The sequence below is a fragment of the Schistocerca serialis genome, chromosome 3 (assembly GCF_023864345.2).
Source record: "Schistocerca serialis cubense isolate TAMUIC-IGC-003099 chromosome 3, iqSchSeri2.2, whole genome shotgun sequence".
In the NCBI taxonomy this organism is placed as follows: domain Eukaryota; kingdom Metazoa; phylum Arthropoda; class Insecta; order Orthoptera; family Acrididae; genus Schistocerca; species Schistocerca serialis.
In genome coordinates, this window is record NC_064640.1 from 101970288 (window position 1) to 101991878 (window position 21591).

A 21591-nucleotide genomic window follows, 5' to 3' on the forward strand; every position below is an offset into this window, starting at 1 on the left:
CTGCCCGGCAGTGGACAGTTCCTGCTGACATGCAGTGGTTGAAGCTATTGCACTGACTGACCTGACCACATATTGTGTATTACCAAACACAATAATTTCATATACCTGAAGATGGGTAAAATCCCAAAATGGGCCATCGTTTGATAAATATTTCTATAGCTGAAGCAGATCTCTCTAAATTAATAAACAAATTTACCTTCAGGCATAAAAATATTATTTGTTCACATATGAGTCCATAAACCTGTAAGAACTCAAAGATCGGTTTCGGCATTCAAAGGCCATCTTCAGATGTTATGGACAACATTTGGTGAACAAATGTTAACGCATTGACAATGCATGAACACTTGGTCATCTAATGCCGCCAACAGCGGCATACTTTGCCTACTTTCATTCCATAATGTCATATGGTATAATATTTTGGGGTAACTCTTCAAGTCAAACAAAAGTTTTCAGAGTCCAAAAGCGTGTAATACATATTATTTGTGGAGTAAATTCATGGACGTCCTGTAGAAACCTCTTCAAAGAACTGGGTATACTAACTACTGCCTCTCAGTATATTTACTCCTTAATGAAATTTGTCCTAAATAATGTATCTCTTTCTTCCAACAAACAGCTCAGTTCATACATACAATACCAGGAACAAAAATGATCTGCACAAGGACATAAAAGCACTTACTTTAGTTCAAAAAGGGGTCCACTACTCAGGAACACTCATCTTCAATAATTTGCCAGCAAACAAAAAAAAATTTAGTTGCAAATAAAGCTCAGTTTAAAAGGAACGTGAAAGACTTACTAGTGGCCAACTACTCCTACTCCATTGATGAATTTTTTAATAGAAACAAATGATGTATATATTCATACTATTAGTATTGTTAGCTTATATACAGGGTTATTACAAATGATTGAAGCGATTTCACAGCTCTACAATAACTTTATTATTTGAGATATTTTCACAATGCTTTGCACACACATACAAAAACTCAAAAAGTTTTTTTAGGCATTCACGAATGTTCGATATGTGCTCCTTTAGTGATTCGGCAGACATCAAGCCGATAATCAAGTTCCTCCCACACTCGGCACAGCGTGTCCCCATCAATGAGTTCGAAAGCATCGTTGATGCGAGCTCGCAGTTCTGGCACGTTTCTTGGTAGAGGAGGTTTAAACACTGAATCTTTCACATAACCCCACAGAAAGAAATCATATGGGGCTAAGTCGGGAGAGCGTGGAGGCCATGACATGAATTGCTGATCATGATCTCCACCACGACCGATCCATTGGTTTTCCAATCTCCTGTTTAAGAAATGCCGAACATCATGATGGAAGTGCGGTGGAGCACCATCCTGTTGAAAGATGAAGTCAGCGCTGTCGGTCTCCAGTTGTGGCATGAGCCAATTTTCCAGCATGTCCAGATACACGTGTCCTGTTAAGGTTTTTTTCGCAGAAGAAAAAGGGGCCGTAAACTTTAAACCATTAACTTTTGGTGAATTGCAAATTTGCTGCACGAATGCGTGAGGATTCTCTACCGCCCAGATTCGCGCATTGTGTCTGTTCACTTCACCATTAAGAAAAAATGTTGCTTCATCACTGAAAACAAGTTTCGCACTGAACGCATCCTCTTCCATGAGCGTTTGACTTCGTTATCGGGTGTCAGGGCTTGTAGCAGCTGTAAACGGTAAGGCTTTTGCTTTAGCCTTTTCCGTAAGATTTTCCAAACCGTCGGCTGTGGTACGTTTAGCTCCCTGCTTGCTTTATTCGTCGACTTCCGCAGGCTACGCGTGAAACTTGCCCGCACGCGTTCAACCGTTTCTTCGCTCACTGCAAGCCGACCCGTTGATTTCCCCTTACAGAGGCATCCAGAAGCTTTAAACTACGCATACCATCGCCGAATGGAGTTAGCAGTTGGTGGATCTTTGTTGAACTTCGTCCTGAAGTGTCGTTGCACTGTTATGACTGACTGATGTGAGTGCATTTCAAGCACGACATACGCTTTCTCGGCTCCTGTCGCCATTTTGTCTCACTGCGCTCTCAAGCGCTCTGGCGGCAGAAACCTGAAGTGCGGCTTCAGCTGAACAAAACTTTCAGTTTTTCTACGTATCTGTAGTGTGTCGTGACCATATGTCAATGAATGGAGCTACAGTGAATTTATGAAATCGCTTCAATTATTTGTAATAGCCCTGTATATATCCACGAGGATCTCATCAGCACAGATTATCATAAGAAAGTGATTGGATCAGAAACATACCACTCAATAACTCATCTCTGCAAACTGAATGTCATTTTTTCCCAACATCTTCACGATATCAGTGAATTTTGTTGATCTTACAGCTCCCTATGATACAATATGTAAACATGGACTCCTCTACAAACTTGCAAGTGTTATACACTGCCAAACCATAATTAGGATCATGAGAATCTGAGAGAGACTTCCAAGTTGTCCTCGGCAATCAATTAAGCAGACAGAAGAAACCTAATAATGGTCTTCCCTAGGAAATTAAAAACACACACGCGCGCACACACACACATTCTCTCTCTCTCTCTCTCTCTCTCTCTCTCTCTCTCTCTCTCTCTCTCTTTCTGAGGAACTTCATTTGTGTGGACGATCTGGGAAACCAAAGTTAGCTGCTTTAACCTTTACAATATAAAGGCCAATACAAAGTTAAATGGCACCTTTCATGGTAAAGTCCTCTGCCACTAAGACTTCCCAAAGTATTTAAGAATAACTCTTGTTACAACCTTGTCTTGAAAGGAAGACATAGAAAACACCACAGTATAGCAGAGATTGTACAGCAACATCATACGGAATCTGAGTGGTGAATGCCCTTCTGAAAGAATATGAAAAATTAATTAAAGTTCCCCAGCTTTCTACACACTGTGATGTGCCTGCTGTACTGAGCAAATGAAGATGCAGGCAGTTACATATATTGGCAGAATCACTGCAAGCAGTGGATTGCAACATGAGAAGGAAATGGTGAGAAACGTGGAATAATGTTGCCCATGAGGAATATAAGACCCGGTTCATGAACAGCCAGCATGGAGTTACCATGCTGTGCTTGGAAGACAATTAACAAGATTTTTAGAGGCTATGGCATCTGTTTAGAAAGCCTACACTGATGGGGAAAGGTTTCTTATTCTTAGTGTGACTGTGGCAGTAAACATCAGGCCTTCAGATAGATTGTAACAAGTTGTATCAGGCGAGCTTACCATGGAAATCTAGAAGATTTCTTCAAAGTGAAAGAGGCAGCCCTTGGATGAATGAAAAACATAGATAATAATTTGTAGATTTAATGTTTTAATTCTATTTATTTTATAAAATTATACAATTCGTGTACGTTAGTTGCACTTAAGTTTATATGCTGTATGCTAAATAAATAAATTCACAGTAATAATAAAAATTATAATAATGACCAGTACAAACAGAACTTTTTTTTCTTCTTCCCAAGTCCTTTTTAAATGTACACTCAACATCACCAATTGGCTGCCACGTTATTTAGGTCCCATTGTTTCCTCTTGTGAAAGTAACTTTTTGTTTCAATATGATCAGTATTCATCAAGATGACTTGTCCATCTTATAGTTTAGTAGACTTGGTTGTAGGTGCAAAAGATACATGCATCATCATCATTATTTTGGTTGACCAGATAATGTATGTTCTTTTTACAGGGTTTAAATTCAGTCATGTTAATTTGTTTGTCATTTATCAGTCATTACCAGCACATTTTCCCTATATGTTTTCTTAGTAACTGCTTTTAAATTCTTATGCTTCATCACTTTCCATGTGAGAACAAAAATGTTTCGACGTCTAGAGATACGGTGTTGTTCCAAATTATTTGCTTAATGTGAATTTCATTATGTCGGCTGCAATGAGCATAGATGTATTTCTTAATTGTGACATATGAACATTTGAGCTTTACCAGGACTCAAACCCTGATTTCCCACCTGTTGCGAGCAATCGCATTAACCCTTTAGGCTCTCCATGTGTGCTCCCCGGCCTAATCCAAACCACCATATCTTATTGTCCACTTTCTTATATCATAGTCTTATGTACATCTTCCTTTAAGCTCTTTACATTAATTGATTCCTGCTCAGAGAGAATGACACTATCATCAGGAATCAAGACCATTTTTATTGTTCTATGCATCATCTCAGCTTATAATTACTTGTAGTAGTGTCATTCTCCCTGAATGGGAATGAATTAATGTTGCAAGCTTAAAGGAAGACAAACATAAGACCACAATATATAAAGAAGAGGACAATGACATGGAGGTTTGGATTGGGTCAGAAACCATGCACGGATAGTCAAAATGGTTCAGCTGACTGTTCAAGAAAAACGGGAAATCTCGGTTTGAGTCCTAGTCCAACTCGGATTTTCATACAACACAGCTGGGTAGTACATCTATACCCATTGCAGCTGATGACATGAAATTCGCATTCAGTGAATGATTTGGAATTATATTTCATACAGCTGCTGATTGACAAATCATATGTAAGATGTGTTGTTGTTCAGACTGCCATTAAATTTGCAATTTATCTTTTTTATTCTATTTTATTGATTGGTCTTTGAATCATAAATTATCATGGAGAAAAGCACATTGTGTCATGGGACAAATCAGAAAAGACAATGTGTTGATAAATAATGATAAAATGTTGTGATGGGGCTACGTACCATTCAACATACTAAAAATTTGCCTAAGGAGAAAAGAAATTATTTAGAAATTTGAGTACAACCTTGCAAGGTTGTTAACAAAGGCCTCCCCACTATTATTCCAATGTCTTTCATCACTTGTAAGTATTTCGTTACATGTAGTGACAGGAGTAAAGGTAACCCCTCACAGTATAGTTGAGGCATTGAGTGTTCAATAGGCACTTAAACAACAAGAGTGAAAACATCACTAAACGCTTGGGCAGTGTCCTTCCCTTGGAGCTAAATAATACAAAACACACACACACACACACACACACACACACACACACAAAGAAAAAAAAAAACCTACATTGTCCTGATGCTGCAGCCCAAGCGTATTTTCTCTCTCTCTCTCTCTCTCTCTCTCTCTCTCTCTCTCTCTCTGTGTGTGTGTGTGTGTGTGTGTGTGTGTGTGTGTGTGTGTGTGTGTGTGTGTGTGTGTACCATTATATTAATGTACATTTAAACTGCCACAGATTAAGTATTATTACATTTATTTGAGCACGTTTCCTCACCAGATGCTTGTATGACCTAAGTAGGTCATTGTTTGAAAGATCAGAAAAATTTTCAATCCTGTTGATGTGCCTTTTGACTGGTCGACACCTAAACTATATGATGAGTGGTTACTTTTACTTGTTCCATTATGAGAGTATTATGATAAGTCTGGTGAGAAGAAAAAGAAAGAAAGAAAGAAACAATGTTTGTTTTGTAAACAACTCACCTTACTTCTTGACATAGTCTCGTTTGAGGGAAGTACACTCATCCAGTGATCCTCCAGCTTTTTCATCCCTTCGGAAATCTAGGTTGTGTTAAACTCTGCAAAATACTTTTGCCAGCAACTCTCACTTCCGCCTTTGATGAAAATTTCTTTCCAACAAGCCAAAGTTTCAAGTTAGGAAACAAGAAGCCATTGAGGCTAGGCCTCGTGAATAGGATGGATGAAGAACCAATTCAAAGCCTAATTCATTCATGCACTTTCGCCATTGTTATCACTGATGTGTGAGACGGTGCATTATCCTGGTGAAAGAGCACTTTTTTTCATGCCAACCTTGGACTTTTTTTGAGCCAGCACAAGTTTGTAACAATTCTACAGTGAAGCATAATAGAACACGGTTATGCCTGTTTCCAAGTAATGCCTGTTTCGAAGTATTATGTGAGGATTAGTCCTTAAGAATTAAAAAAATGGTCATCACCTTACCAGCTTCTTCAGTGCATTTTCACCAGCCTTTATCCATTATCTTGACTGCTATTTTGACTGTTGTGTAATGATGAATCCAGGTTTCCTCAACAGTCACAAATTGTTGCAAAAAGTCTTGCAGATTGTGATTAAACATCGCCAGACATTGTGTTAAAAGGTTGTGCCTGATTCGCTTTTGGTCAACTGTGAGCAATTGCAGCACCCATCTCGCACACAGCTTCTTCGTAGTCTATTCTCCGTGCAGAATATTATGCTCTCATTCAACTGAGATGTATACAGTCGCGGCAATCTCGTGAATTTTTATTTGACGGTCTTGCCTTACCATGTCATGGATTTTGTCTGATTTCCTTTGTTTTGACCTCAAGCAGCAGCATGCTATATCTTCGGTGCTTGTCCGACTGTGTTAAAAGTTCACCAGTCCAAAAAGTAACTGGTCTTCAATGACAGTGCAGAGTCTGCTTGAACTTCAACCAGTACAGTTTTGATTTGTGTGGCAGGCCAACCCTTCAAATGATAATGTTCAGTAACAGCACAAACCTCAGTTTCCTCCATTTTCTGTCGCAGTCAACACGCTGACCAATTCAGAGGGCTGTCAACAATGAACTGTACACTGTACATATGGTCCTTGGACTCCTAAAGCTTGCCAAACATGAAGATGTACAAAAATGTTCCATTCTTTCATGGAAATTTATCAGACTTGTCAAATCACCCTCGTATATGTATTTCATCTAGGATTTTCCAGTACCATATTCATAAAGTTCATTATTATGAGATGGGTACTTCAGTTACCTTCTGATTCTGTGGTTTAGATTCTTTCTATGCTTGTGTAATTACGATTCTTTGTTAACATTAATATAAACAATACTGTAATACTATTTCCCTAGGAGCAATAAATACTCATTGTACTTCAATGTACTTTTCATGTCAAAATTTTGAATAAAAAATAGTGGATAAATTGCTGTGACAATTCACAGGGGGGTAGTATCGGTGGACTCTGTCCAGTGGTCATAATGCAGAAAATAGCTGTGTAACAGCATTTGAGTGGTCATTCAGTTGTTTTACATTCTTGCAGACTGTTTTTTTCAGCTAATTTATGAGAGTAATACCAACTAAAGTAAGTAGCATAACGGGTTTCAAAAGGAAACGTGTCTCGACTGCTTAAGCTATATTCAGCTTATCTATCAGTTCGACTAGAACTGCCTTTGTTTATAAAACTGTCATGCTTTGATGTTCCATCATTAAAGTGTTAATTCTCAATGTTCAGATAACCGACTGTATGTTTATTTGACTAGTTTTGCACATCAGATGAAGATGCAAGCATCTGGTGAGGAAACATGCTCAAATAAATCTGATAATACTTAACCTGTGGCAGTTTAAATGTACATTAAATGTAATGGTTACTGTGTCCACTGCAGGCATGCATGTGTTAGCTACGCTGTGTTTTTTATTTCCTTAAGTTGTATAGCTTATCACTACTTGAGTTTGACTGAGCCGAGACATTTCATTATTTTGTCACACACATTCCCAGAACCCTAGAATGCCTTGTTAGGATTTTGTTGTGAGTTTTATATTATGCCATACTAACATTATATGATGTCCCATGTGCTTAAGATATAATAATAGTTTCATAGTGCATTGATATTGTTTGTATCTGATAAACATTTTATTTGCTTCTAACACACAGGAGGGCTCTCATTTCCCATCTGTACAGTCTTGTGTACACCCCTTATGTGACATTTGTGTTTTACTGGTGGGATGGATGTCACCTAACACTCATTGTGCGTCATTTGTATTTTACAGATGGGACTGATGTTATCTAATGTGTTACCCAAATGACAGAATTTCTTAAAATCATTAGGTGCCTACTTAGTTTAATAGTATGATAAACAGTGCACTTATGTTCCAGATAGCTAGGTACACCTGAAGTGGACTGCACTTTACCATTGAATTAACAACAGATTTCTATTATTATATCCAACATGTGCTAATGTTTGGGTCTACACAGTTTGCGTGTAAAACATTGAGGCATATGCAATAACATTAACCAGTTAACAGATAGTCAAATACATGATACCTCCTCTGTAGAGACTGTTGGGATGTAATAATTAAAACTTGTAAGGCAAAGAAATGTGCCTCATTTTTATGCTCAGCTGGTAAATTGAACTGATTTAATTCCATAATTATGTTTACCGATTTAGAGCTGAGTTTATTCAGACTCAGAACAATCATGTTCTCCCAGATGCTACATGTACACAAATTGACATAATTATATACTGTTTATTTCATATAATCTTTCGGTTAACTGCTGACAACAGAGCCCCCGCCCCTTCCCTCTACCTTTCTGTTCTGGGTGTGTCATGTGGCCGGCCGTTGTGGCCGAGCGGTTCTAGGCGCTTCAGTCTGGAACTGCGCGACTGCTGCGGTCGCAGGTTCGAATCCTGCCTCGAGCATGGATGTGTGTGATGTCCTTAGGGTTTAAGTAGTTCTAAGTTCTAGGGGACTGGTGACCTCAGATGTTAAGTCCCATAGTGCTCAGAGCCTTTTTTTTTCATGTGGTTGAGGACTATCAGCATAGTATTCTCATTATTTTTGGAAAGTGAACACTTCTTTGCTTGAAACTGACATGATTTCTGCAAGCTTTGATTGTTCCAAACTCACATTGTCATGTTCATTAATAGGCTTCAGAAAATTCGGGATAGTGACACTCATTTGATGCAGTACGTAATGATTTCTATTAATACACTTAACCGGTTTCACATTGTCATTTAGTAAACAAAATCATGTTCTTATGAAATATGCAACCAGATGCGTAACTCGATAAAGGATTTCCCAACTGATAGAATCCAATGTGTTGTTTTCATTGGAAAGATGTATATAGAAACAAAAGAAGCAGCACACATGCATGCCCTGAGCAGTTGTGGCGGGAACTTCGTTGTTCACAACATAGATACACTGAGGTGACAAAAGTCATGGGATGCCTCCTAATATCTTGTTGGCCCTTATTTTTTTGGTGTGCTGCAGCAATTCTACATGTTATGGACTCAACGAGCTGTTGGAAGTCCCCTGTAGGAATATTGAGCTATGCTGCCCCTATAGCCATCCATAATTACGAAAATTTAGAAGGGGCAGGATTTTGTGCGTGAACTGACTTCTCGATTATGTCCCACAAATGTTTGATGGGATTCGTGTCGGGCAATCTGAGTGACCAATTCATTCGCTCACATTGTCCAGAACGTTCTGCAAAACGATCGCGAACAATTCTGACATGATGCATTGTTGTCCGTAAAAATTCCTTCATAATTTGGGAACATGAATTCCATGAATGGCTGCAAATGGTGTCCAAGAAGTCGATCATAACAATTTCTAGTCAATTATCTGTTCAGTGCACAGTGCACAGTGCCTTGTTGACAACTTGGGTTCATGGTTTTGTGTTGTCTGTGCCACACGCAGACCCTACCATCAGCTCTTACCAACTGAAATTGGGACTTACCTGACCAGGCTGCAGTTTTCCAGTGGTCTAGGGTCCAACCAATATGGTCACAAACCATTAAGAGGCACTGCAGGCAATGATGTGCTGTTAATAAAGGAATTCACTTGGTAATCTGCTGCCCTAGCCCATTAATGCCAAATTTTTTTCATTGCCCTAATGGACACATTTTTCATATGTCCCACTTTGATTACTATGGTTATTTCATGCAGTGTTGCTTGTCTGTTGGCACTGACAACTCTACATAAACACTGCTGCTTCAGTCGTTAAGTGGAGGCTGTTGACTACTGTGTTCTGTGGTGAGAGTTAATGCCTGTGACAGTGCGGATCTCGGAATATTGAATTCCCTAACGATTTCCAAAATGGAATGTCCCGTGTGTCTAGCTCCAACTACCATTCCGCATTCAGAGTCTGTTAATTCTCCTTATGCAGCCGTATTTTGTCACCACAATGTATAATAGTTCAAATGGCTCTAAGCACTATGGGACTTAACATTGGTGGTCATCAGTTCCCCCACAATGTATAGTGATATGGAAACGTATACAGGAACTTCCCAGTGAAACATATGGTCTATTTGCAAACAATAATTCCTCTGTTGCTTAGGTCATGGTTTAGTGAATAATTCTTGCTGCCAAAATATTTTCTTTATAAGAATGAATTGTAAAAATAGTCTGTGGTTTAAACAGACCATAACAAATGGTTGTTAACCCTGTGAGTCCCAACGATGTAGAAAAATATATAATTTTGAAATATTTCACAAAATTAAACTTTATTATCATGGTACAAAATGGATACAAAAAGAAACTTGCAACCAATGAACAGTCAGTTGGTTTAAGGAGGTGATTTCACTTCTGAACCACAAGAACATGCTGTTTTCAGCTAGCCATTATTTCATGTGGTATATTTGAAAGGCAAATTCACATTTTTCCTAGATAAAATATCACATCAATTCATAACACCTAAAACAAATTATAGTCATAAACATCAAGCAGAAATGGGCCTAAAATTTAATAAATTTTATATTGAAACTATGTACTGCCCCAGTGATTTCATTTCAAAACCATTCATAAAAGCAGTAGTTCAAACACACATGTATGTTACAGTGACTTTAGATATACTTACTTTCACTGTCAAGACTCTCCTCAATATGGCCACTATATAAAAACAAAAGAAAAAGAAAAGAAAACAGCATGTCACACTCTCCTACAGTCATGTAGCACAATCTCCGTGCTGACTTGCTTTGAACGCAATAAGTAACTGCTGCAAAGCACTGCATTCGTAGAAGTACTTCATTGCACCATTAGATGTCTCTGTCTTGCAACAGTATCTGTGGTTTCATGCTGAAAGCACTGGTATTTAAAAAAAATTAATAAAATGGTGGTTTCAAGCAGAAACCACTAGTACACGAAGAATTAATCTTCTTGGTTTCTGTTGGTGATATACAGCAGTTGATATGATATTCGGAGAGGGTATAAAATGTAGCATTATGCACTCAGATGTTAATTGCAGTTTAGCACCTTTGGGGGGAAGTTAAAAGGTGGAAAGACAGATACTGCTGTCTAATGTAACGAACAGTGCCATTTTGTATGCCTTAATTTAACAACCTTTACATGTACTGCAGCTTGAGCCCATTGTGTTTTCTATGTGAAATATAATTGCCATTTCATTCAGCTAGAACCAGAATTATATAGATATCAAATTGATACTCTTACAGAAAAAGAAACCTTTTGTAAGAAATATTTGCTGCCAGCCAGAAGAGTGGTCTCCATTTGTCTCATGAAGGAAGATAAAATATGATGATGTCACCATGGAAGATGATATCAATCAAAGAATGATTTCAGTTGACAATGATCATGTTCAGATCTCTGTATTCTAATATGCTCACATAAAGACATGGCAAAGAATTCTACTGAAATTTCGGTGTCAATCAGCACTACACTTTAATGACAATTAGTGTAGTATAGAAGATGTCTTGAAGGTAAATATAAGAATGTCACAGTATACTAGTACTTGTCCTGCAGAACAACTGACATACCTACTACAGTGGCATTACTGTTTAGGCATAACTTTTTAAAGAGCTTTCGTGTGAGCACATTTGAGTGCAGAGGTGTGAATAAAATCATTAATGACTGAAACCATTTACAGTTACTGTAATTTGAAATCAAACACTAGAATGAAGAACCTTTTCACCAGGAAAAAAGTATTACACTTGTGTGATCATCTACATATGTTTCAATATTTGTGGTATAGTTAGTGTATGATTCACTGCATTTCAGTGAATCTTGCTGTTACTATCTTGGCCGGCCGGTGTGGCCGTGCGGTTCTAAGCGCGTCAGTTTGGAACCGCGTGACCGCTACGGTCGCAGGTTCGAATCCTGCCTCGGGCATGGATGTGTGTGATGTCCTTAGGTTAGTTAGGTTTAAGTAGTTCTAAGTTCTAGGGGACTGATGACCTCAGTAGTTAAGTCCCATAGTGCTCAGAGCCATTTTGTTACTATCTTGTACACCACACTTTTCAAGTGGTACCATTGAAAGTAATCCACTTGGTTAAGCTCTGGTATCTCAGAGGCTACAAGCCACCTGCCGTTTTGCAAAAATCATGTATTAATGATTGTAATCAAGTGTATGTGTCTTCCAATAATTGTGATAACTTCTACTGTAAGAGCATTAGGCATTGTCACGTGTGAGCCAAGGTCATAGGACATGAGTAACAATTAATTTGTTACCAATAATATAGCACCACATATTTACAGAAAATTGTGCTACGTTATTCAGTTGTAGAAGGTTTTCTTTTAATCAAGCACAACTGTTGTGTATTCTCGTCTGCAGGCAATGAAAAACTATAGTAAGTGAGGTCTGGTAAGCTGCCATTAACTCGACACCACAAACAGCTGTGCTTGGAGTTGTGCCATCATTGTGAAGCAACGACTGCTTGGTCGCATTGTGTTCGTTGATGAATGGCGGTGCTGCACTACCCCAGATGACCATCATCAGAAATTTTCTGTTTCAGGCACACCAGAAACTTGATGTTGAAGACTCTATTTAGGTTATCAAGTACTGTAGACTATATATACTGTTCTGTTTATTTCTTTTCCTGTTCAGTCAGTTGTTGTTTTCACCTGCCCTAAATACAGAATTTTATCAACTGAATTGTTAATTGGTATAATTAATGATTTTCAGGTCAACTTTCAAACTTGCTGTGTTATATTCTTCCATTTTCTGTTGTAGTGTAGCTACACTAGATACAAACAATAAAATGCTATCAGTAAAACAAAGGTGGTTCAGATATGATTATTGACAGATATTTCTGCTTCATTTAGGGATCTGAATATTTCTTCTAGAGCTGCTGACAATAGTTTTAGTGATATAGAATCTCTCTGCCCAATTCCACTGGGCTGCTTTGGGGTCTAGTCATGGGAGCTGTAGTATTGACACATACCAGGTGATTTTCTTAAGAGTTGTCAGGTGCATTTTCTCTAGCGTTGCCAGAGATTTACAGTTTCATTTTTTCATTGCGTAGTTGGAGTCAGCCCTGACAAATACTACTTTCAGGCAACACCCAGTGTCAGTGGAAAGTGCAGGTTTGTTTCCTGTTACAAACAAAAAAAATTTTGGAGCAGAATTTTATGTGCCTATTCAATTTTCTGTCCCAAATTGGTCTAGTGCGGTATTAGTTTTATTGATTTGTACAAACAGGGACAATGAAGCACTAAGAATAACCATTACTCCAGCAGCGACTCGTGTGCTGCTCTCCCCTGCGCTGTCCACTTCTGCCACAGAGCAGCACTACTCAGTCGCTGCTGGAGTACTTGCTATTCTTCCTGTTTTACTGTATATGTCAATACATATTGATAAAAACAAATATTGCACTGGACTGATGCTCTATTGAATAGCCACTCGAAACTGCGCTTTAAAAATCAGTTTGCTTGTAACAGAAAACTTACTGATGCTTTCCGTTGGCACAGAATGATGAACAGTATTCATGTAAACTGACTCCATCTACTCAATGAAAAAAATAAATTGCCAATATATGCTGAAACACCCGAGAAAATGCACCTGATAACTCTTAGGAGAGAGCCAGTTGCTGTATTCTTTCCATTACTAACATAGGTTGAATTAATACCTTGTTTCTCAAGGCTGTCAGTACCAGATTGTGTAGAAACTGAATAAAAATCTTGTTCAAAATCTATTAATCCCAAGTAAAGTGATACTGTACATTCTCATTGCTCCATTCCATAATTTCACCTGAGACTTGCAAATTACCATTTGTGCTGTACTCACTTCATATTCTTGCTGTTTACTATTATTTCTTTTGCCAAATTTTCATTTTATTCTCTGACATCCTTTCAATGATATTTCAGAATATTTTTAATTTTGAATATTGTCATATTCCGATTAACATTTACTTGAAACTCGTACCTTTTCTTTTAGCTCCATCCTTGCATTTGAGACTGTCTTTTCTTATGCATTCTTCATAACAGTTACACCTGTATGCTGTTTTCATAAGTACCTTTGTTAAATAGTTGACCATTTTGTCTGTCTGAGTAATCTACATTGTCTGAGATGCTGAACTTCTTCCATTTGATCGCTATACCTCCATATTCTGATTTCGGTCTGATGAATTTCGTTGGTGGCTAAGTGGATAACTATCAGGCTAAAAATTCAAATTTTTGGAGTTCAATCATCAGTTGGTCGAATAATTTTTTCTGTCACATATCATTTCTTTCATTGCTCATAAAGATTTACATTTATGGGAAGTGACAAGTTGGATCATTGTTGAGTCCACAAATTGTGAGTTCAACTATAACTGGCTTATCTAGCTAGTTCAGAGGTCCGAGGAAGGTGAGAGCATACCACCTCTAACAGGATTATGCCTCATAAAACACTGGCATTCAGACCTGCATTTGAATAAAGGACTAGTCTGTGATTGCTTGAAATTTTAGAGTGGCTTAAAATCATTAAATTCTGAACAATTTTTTTTCTCTGGTAAAATATAGTTTCATTTCAGTTCCATTTAGTCTCTCTCTCTCTCTCTCTCTCTCTCTCTCTCACACACACACACACACACACACACACACACACACACACACACATACTTCTGGAACAATATGTATGACAAACTTTTTGTACTTGACAAATTCTCTTCATGTATAGCTTTTGTAATCTCTGATTACATGCACAAATTTTCCAAATCAAGAATCGTTCTTTAGTTTTTACCCTACATTTGTATTAAAGTCTACGATCATTATGTGGTAGTGGGTAGGTTGTCATTTTTAAGCTTCTATGACTATTGATAGAAGTCTCCTGCCTTGTCATTAGAACACAAGAATGTTGCTATCTAGGTTTGTATGATTTCCATGAAATATTTTTAACATTGATCGTACTCTTCCTTCAGTCTCTCTAATACTATTTTTTTTTATCTTCTAGTTTACAGTTAAGGCAACACCTCAATTTCCTCCTTGCTGTATATTCGGATTTTAATTCCATTTAGTCTTTGTTAATTTTGCTTTGTTTCTGATCACATTACTGTGTCCTGAATGATGTTGTTTAATTTATGTTGTTCCTAAATAATAAGTGGTAGAAAGAGTGTGTTGCTATGTTCATATCCTTGTCTGTTTAAGCACTCTTTGCATATTATGGTGCAGGTACGTAAATATCAGTCAGTCCAGTGCTCCCAATGTACTACTCCCAACTTTCTTTCACTCAGTCCAGAAGACCAGTATCACAGGAACTCCATGTGGTAATACAGCCTCTAAAAACCATAGCCATAGAACACTAGCATGCTAGGACCCAGAGACTTTGACCAGACGAGTGAACAGTGCTAAATCCCAATGGATCTATAGTCACAGCAGTTACAACTCATGTGTAATGGCTTCTGAGTCATAGAGTATGGTGTCAACACATACCAGGAGTCTGTAGTCAGTACTGCAAATTTATTATTGTTACGGATATAGGTTCTTATTTTTAATACCTTTCCTTTTCAAAAAGATTGTGAATCCTTATTAGTTCCCCTGTTTATTTTTAGTTGTTGTCGTCAGATATTTCACTAGCTGACTGAGGTTGGACTCTAGAATTGATTGATGTGTTAGAAGTTGTTAACAAGTTTAACTGTATTGTTGCATAATTCATATCAGTACTGGCTTTTCAGACAGATTACTCCCCCCCCCCTCCCTTTTGTTTCTTTGTTCCACGGAGGAAAGTTTAGTGTTCCTTATTTAAAATGAAACTCGGAAGCATATTTTCATAATTTAGTTTTGTGTCATTGTGTTTGAAATGTACTGTAAAAACAAAACAACATTACCTGCCTGTTAAACCTTCTTCATTATGTGAAAATAAAACTGCCCGAATCTTAATAATTTTAGCAACAGTAACATGGCGTACCAACGGGGCAGTACTTTATGTCTGCCATTAAAAAATAAATAAAAAACACAAATTTCATTAATTGTTGTTGACTTTTACCTGCAACATACTTTTTAAAGAGAGATTGATGAGTAAATTAGGTCCTGAACCCAAAAATATTGCATAAAACACCTACTGTTAAAACTTAAATTTTGGGTTAAGTTAAACTAACAACTTAAATTATTTATGGAATCTGATGGAATAATTCATTAAAACAACAATAAACACATACTTCAAAATTTTAAAATATGAAATATCTGACTAGATTACAATATTTTCAAAAGATGAAAAGGCGGACATAAAGTACCCCCCTCCCTTTGGTATTGCAAGGGGTAATGATGTTACATTGACACCAAATTTCATCACAATTCTGCCCAATACCCTTTGTGGACGTGTCACATGAGGAGGAAATCATCACACTCCCACTTACCCCTTCTTTTGACACCTCTGCAATGGAGGGTCAGAACCGTGACATCCAACATTGAAATCACATATCAGTACTGGCTTTTCAGACAGATGTACCCCCCCCCCCCCCCCCTCTTTGTTTCTTTGTTCCACGGAGGGAAGTTTAGAGTTCCTTATTTAAAATTAATCTCGGAAGCCTATTTTCATAATTTAGTTTTGTGTCATTGTGTTTGAAACGTACTGTAATAGCAAAACAACATTACCTGCCTGTTAAACCTTCTTCATTATGTGAAAATAAAACTGCCCGAATCTTAATCTTTATTAGCAACTGAAAAAAATGAAATCAAATGCAAACCTCAGTGGCATTTGCAACAACACTACTGAATACTGGGTAGTGTTATTTGGTGTGTGGTTGAAATGCTGAAATATAATTTTTTGTTATCAGTTGATGCCATACAGTCACCTACAATTTTTACTTACTGAGAACTAGAAATTTATTGCATATGGATGCTTCTCATCCACTGCTGGTGTTATATTAGGTACCTATTGATTTAATTCGGATTGGAAATGTGCAGGTATTGCCACTATTTCTGTAACCAGTTGACTTATTATTGCTGCCACTAAAGTTCTGGGCACGTTAACACAGCAAAGTGATGTAGTGATTAAGATACTAGAACACTACTTGGGAGTCATGGAGTTCAAATCCTTGACTGACTGTCTTGAGTGTGCCGTAGTTTGCCTAACTCACAACATTTGAGCTGAGGGGTGGTTCTTCAAACAGATCCTGGGTGTTTCTTCTCATCATCCTTGTTCAACTGAGGTAGTGTTCCATGTATAATAAGGTTTAAATGTACTATATGAAGGCCTTACTTTTGATTGCTGACCACACTCTTGTACAACCCAAACCCATGACCATATTGTCCTTCATTTTTCTGTCTTTGGGTCACTCTTTTCTTTTTTATTACAATGTTATCCACTGGTTAACAATACCTGGCTGGTAAGACATACCAGTATTAACCTGCTGATGCTGTAGATGTTACACAAGTGCTTCAGTGTATATATGAGATATATGTGCGTTAATACCTTTTGTTTTCCAAGGGCCATAAGTTTTGAGGAATCATTTCTCGTTTTCTACTACTGACCAGTACATGTGGAAATGATGTAATTCTCTATTATTCATAATCTTAAGGCATTACTAATGCACTTTGTCCCAGGGTGACCTGGGTAAACATTACCAGAAGAAGACAGCATTGTTATCATATTGAACAGCAGCAGTGGGAATTAGCTGCAGAAATATTCTGAGTGAATATAAACATCAATCTGTAGTTTATTAAGTTTTACATATCTTCTCATCAAATAGCTGAAGATGCTGTTCATGCTTAGGTGGCAAAATTGTTGATTCCTGATCCTCTCCAAGCAGTACTGAACTAAGTCATGTTACTCGTCTTTGCATCTACTGCAGTGATGTATCTTGTATGACTTAATAGCCCCACTGCAGTTCTGAATGTGACTTAAACATAAACAAATAAAAGGACTACACTATATTTTAACACAGAAGAATATTTTTTTGATCTATGCTTGTTTATTCTTAGGTATTCTTTCTTTAGTTTTACACGGAGGTATTCTTTCTTTAGTTGTACCATGTGGAATATCGTAGTTTTCCTCATGTACCGGACAGTGCAGTAATGGATATTTTCAGAAATCAGAAGTAAATTAAATATTTATTTGGCAAGAAGGGCACACATTTACGTTGATTTACTGTTTTAACTTCATTAAGCATGGATCTAATAAGTGATGATAATGGCCACCATATCAAATGCAACTTGCATGCAGTAATTTTTGATGATGTTTCTGTGTTCTAAATTTAAAATGCATTTCATTTCTGAAATCTCTTAGATAAATTCCCTATTCTGTTCTTACAGGGAAGTGCTTGTACCTTTCTGGATTAACACCAGAACCAATGACAGCTGATGATGATTACAAGCTCCTTCAGGTTGGCATAGGATTTACAAATATGGTTGCAAGAGCCACCAAGGGAAGTGCAGATTTGACTCGAAAAGAAATAAAAGAAGGTGAATGACATTATTTATTTAATTTGGTCAAACTAAAATGCTTTTACTGACATATTGACACACTGTGCATGTTGTATCACACTAGAAAACTTGCACTGTCAATGTTTTAAGGATATTAGAATGCAGAAAATATAATGTTGCTAATAAACAAATCAGACAAAAACTTCATATAAATGTCAATCCTTGGACTAATCAATAAGTCTGATAAAACCACAAGTTCTGTAGCATAGCACCTGTGTGTCAAAAATGAAAGAAAAAGAAAAAATGGAAAATTTTCTTCTAATGCATTTCCCTGGATCCCAAGGAGAGGAGGGGGTACCTTTGATGTGGCAAGAAGACAAGGATGTAAATTTTATTTAAGTGCAATACAATGAAAAAACTTAAAATTCTGAATTATTATTGTATTACAGTGCTATTATTAATTCCAAAAATCCAGAAACGCAGATTTTTAAAGTTTCTGAGAAGGTACTCTTCAATAGAGATGACTGGGTTTGCCAAGAGAATGTTCTTTATTTCATCTTAAATCCAACACATTAACCACAAGACACTTAATATGCTCTGGCAGGTTGTTGAATACATGTGTACCCATTTATCTGACTTCTTTCTACACTGATGTTAAGCTCCTGAGGTTGCTTTTTGTTCTAGTATTGTATTCATTTTTTCCACTTTTTTAAGGAGAAATAGTGCTAGTGACAAATGATATTAATGAATATACACTGCACAACAAAGTTAAAGTATAACTTTTTCAAAATCTCTTGTTTCCCATTGTGACCTACAACATTCTGTAACGGTCCAAAATCGTGGGTCCCTGCAGCATCATCCTTGGGCTCAGCAGCACTTCAAACAGCATAGTGTCAACACATGTGAAAAAAAGGCCACAGCTCAGAAGTTCATGTGAGGTGCAAGGTAGGTTAGCAATACCAGCTTATTTTTCGTAACACGCATCACCAGGAGGGGAGGGAGTACTTTGTACACACCCAAAAAAAAGTTTAAAAAATGATTTGTTAATGTTTTTGACTTATGTTAATGACATACTTTTTAAAGCTATGCTGATGTGTAAGTAGGGCACAGAACCCAAAAATATCTTTTAACACACTCCTAGCAATATCAACACACTTTCAGTAACATGGCGTACCAACGGGGCAGTACTTAATGTCCACCATTAAAAAATAAATAAAAAACACAAATTTCATTAATTGTTGTTGACTTTTACTTGCAACATACTTTTTAAAGAGAGATTGATGAGTAAATTAGGTCCTGAACCCAAAAATATTGCATAAAACACCTACTGTTAAAACTTAAATTTTGGGTTAAGTTAAACTAGCAACTTAAATTATTTATGGAATCTGATGGAATAATTCATTAAAACAACAATAAACACATACTTCAAAATTTTAAAATATGAAATATCTGACTAGATTACAATATTTTCAAAAGATGAAAAGGCGGACATAAAGTACCCCCCTCCCTTTAGTATTGCAAGGGGTAATGATGTCACATTGACACCAAATTTCATCACAATTCTGCCCAATATACCGAGCGAGGTGGCGCAGTGGTTAGCACACTGGACTCGCATTCGGGAGGACGACGGTTCAATCCCGTCTCCGGCCATCCTGATTTAGGTTTTCCGTGATTTCCCTAAATCGCTTCTGGCAAATGCCGGGATGGTTCCTTTGAAAGGGCACGGCCGATTTCCTTCCCCATCCTTCCCTCACCCAAGGTTGCGCTCCGTCTCTAATGACCTCGTTGTCGACGGGACGTTAAACACTAATCTCCTCCTCCTCCTCCTCTGCCCAATACCCTTTGTGGAAGTGTCACATGAGGAGGAAATCATCACACCCCCACTTACCCCTTCTTTTGACACCTCTGCAATGGAGGTCAGAACCGTGACATCCAGCATTGAAATCACAGTTTTCTTATGTGTGGCCAAGGAAAAAATTTCAGACATATGATGTCACATTGGCACCAAATTTCACCACAGTTCTGCCCAATATAATCATAGACATGTCACATGAGGAGAAGGTTGTGACACCCTCACTTACCCCCATTTCACCCTTCTTTTAACGTCTCTGCAATTGAGGTCAGAACCATGGCACCCAGCATTGAAATCATGCAGTTTTCTTATGGGTGGCCAAGGAAAACATTTCAGATAAACTGCCTCTCAGAATCGACACAAAAAGTCCTCAGGACGTGACGTAAAGGGTTTCAATGAAACGCTACGGCAGCCACAAGACACCTCTCAGCTGAATTGATATCGAGGTCTCTGGCGTACATTTTTAAAGTGCCCAACAAAAATGTCCAAACTGGGGGCTCTGAAGGAACCCTTTGCTGTTTTATACACACACGTCAATGTTGCAATCTCTCTCTCCCCTGTGATCAAACGAAACAGAAGGGCCGAAAAAGCATAAACACCCTTTGCTGCTTCAGATCACATTTAAATTTCGTCAAATGATTTTGAATGGACCTGCCCTGGTGGCTCCAACCCGTATACCTAAATGGAAATTGTGCTCGCACTATACTCCAAGGGGGTCAGATCACAGTCAATGTGGTTGCAGCCCCACAGTGTCCTATGTACTTTCAATAGGCTTGAATTGCCCAGGGGAGTAAACAGTGTCAAAATCTGTCAAGAATGCCATCGTGTTGCTCATCGCATAGTAAACTGTTGTTTTTGCCTGAGAAATATGTAGGAATCAACACTCCAAGGGAAGAAGTGTTTCCACTGACAACCTTTATGCCATCTCCTGAGGCCTTTTTATATAAATTCTGAGCAATGGTGTGTCTGGAATGTTTTCCTTTGCCACCCATAAGAAAACAGTGTTATTTCAACGCTGGGCATCGCATTTCTGATCTCCATCGCAGAGGTTTCAAAAGAAGGGGTGAAATGGGGGTGCTTTGGTATGCGACAACCTTCCCATTACTTGACATGTCCACAATAGTGCTGGGCAGAATTGTGTTGAAATATGGTGCTAATGTGACATCATTAACCCACCTTACACCTCACATGGGCTTCTGAGCTGTGGCCTCTTTTTCGCATGTGTGGACACCTTGTTGTTTGAAGAACTGCCAAGCCTGAGAGTGACATTACAGGGATCTACAATTCCGCACCATTACAGAGGAAAGTTGTCATCATTTTGAGCCAAATTTCACATTTATGTATCACAATGGGAGACAATTATGGGGCTATGAAAAAGTGATCCTTTCATTTTGTTTCACGGTGTACCTATTGCAAAATAGCTACAAAAATGCCAAGTTTTATGAAGAGGTCTCTGCAGGATGTTCTAGAACTGACTGCAGTTGCCATTCTTGTTTCACACTTTTTTATATATATATATATATATATATATATATATA

The 21591-nt window shown here is 37.8% G+C and overlaps 1 protein-coding gene across 2 annotated transcripts in view; it reads left to right on the forward strand.

Moving 5' to 3' along the window:
* The window catches only part of LOC126469769 (uncharacterized), a 235830-nt gene that overhangs the window by 163086 nt on the left and 51153 nt on the right, over nucleotides 1–21591 (forward strand). For both annotated transcript variants that reach the window (XM_050096995.1, XM_050096996.1), the window contains exon 5: nucleotides 18091–18240. In XM_050096995.1, coding sequence (XP_049952952.1) covers nucleotides 18091–18240 — 150 coding nt within the window. The remainder of the gene's footprint in view (nucleotides 1–18090; nucleotides 18241–21591) is intronic.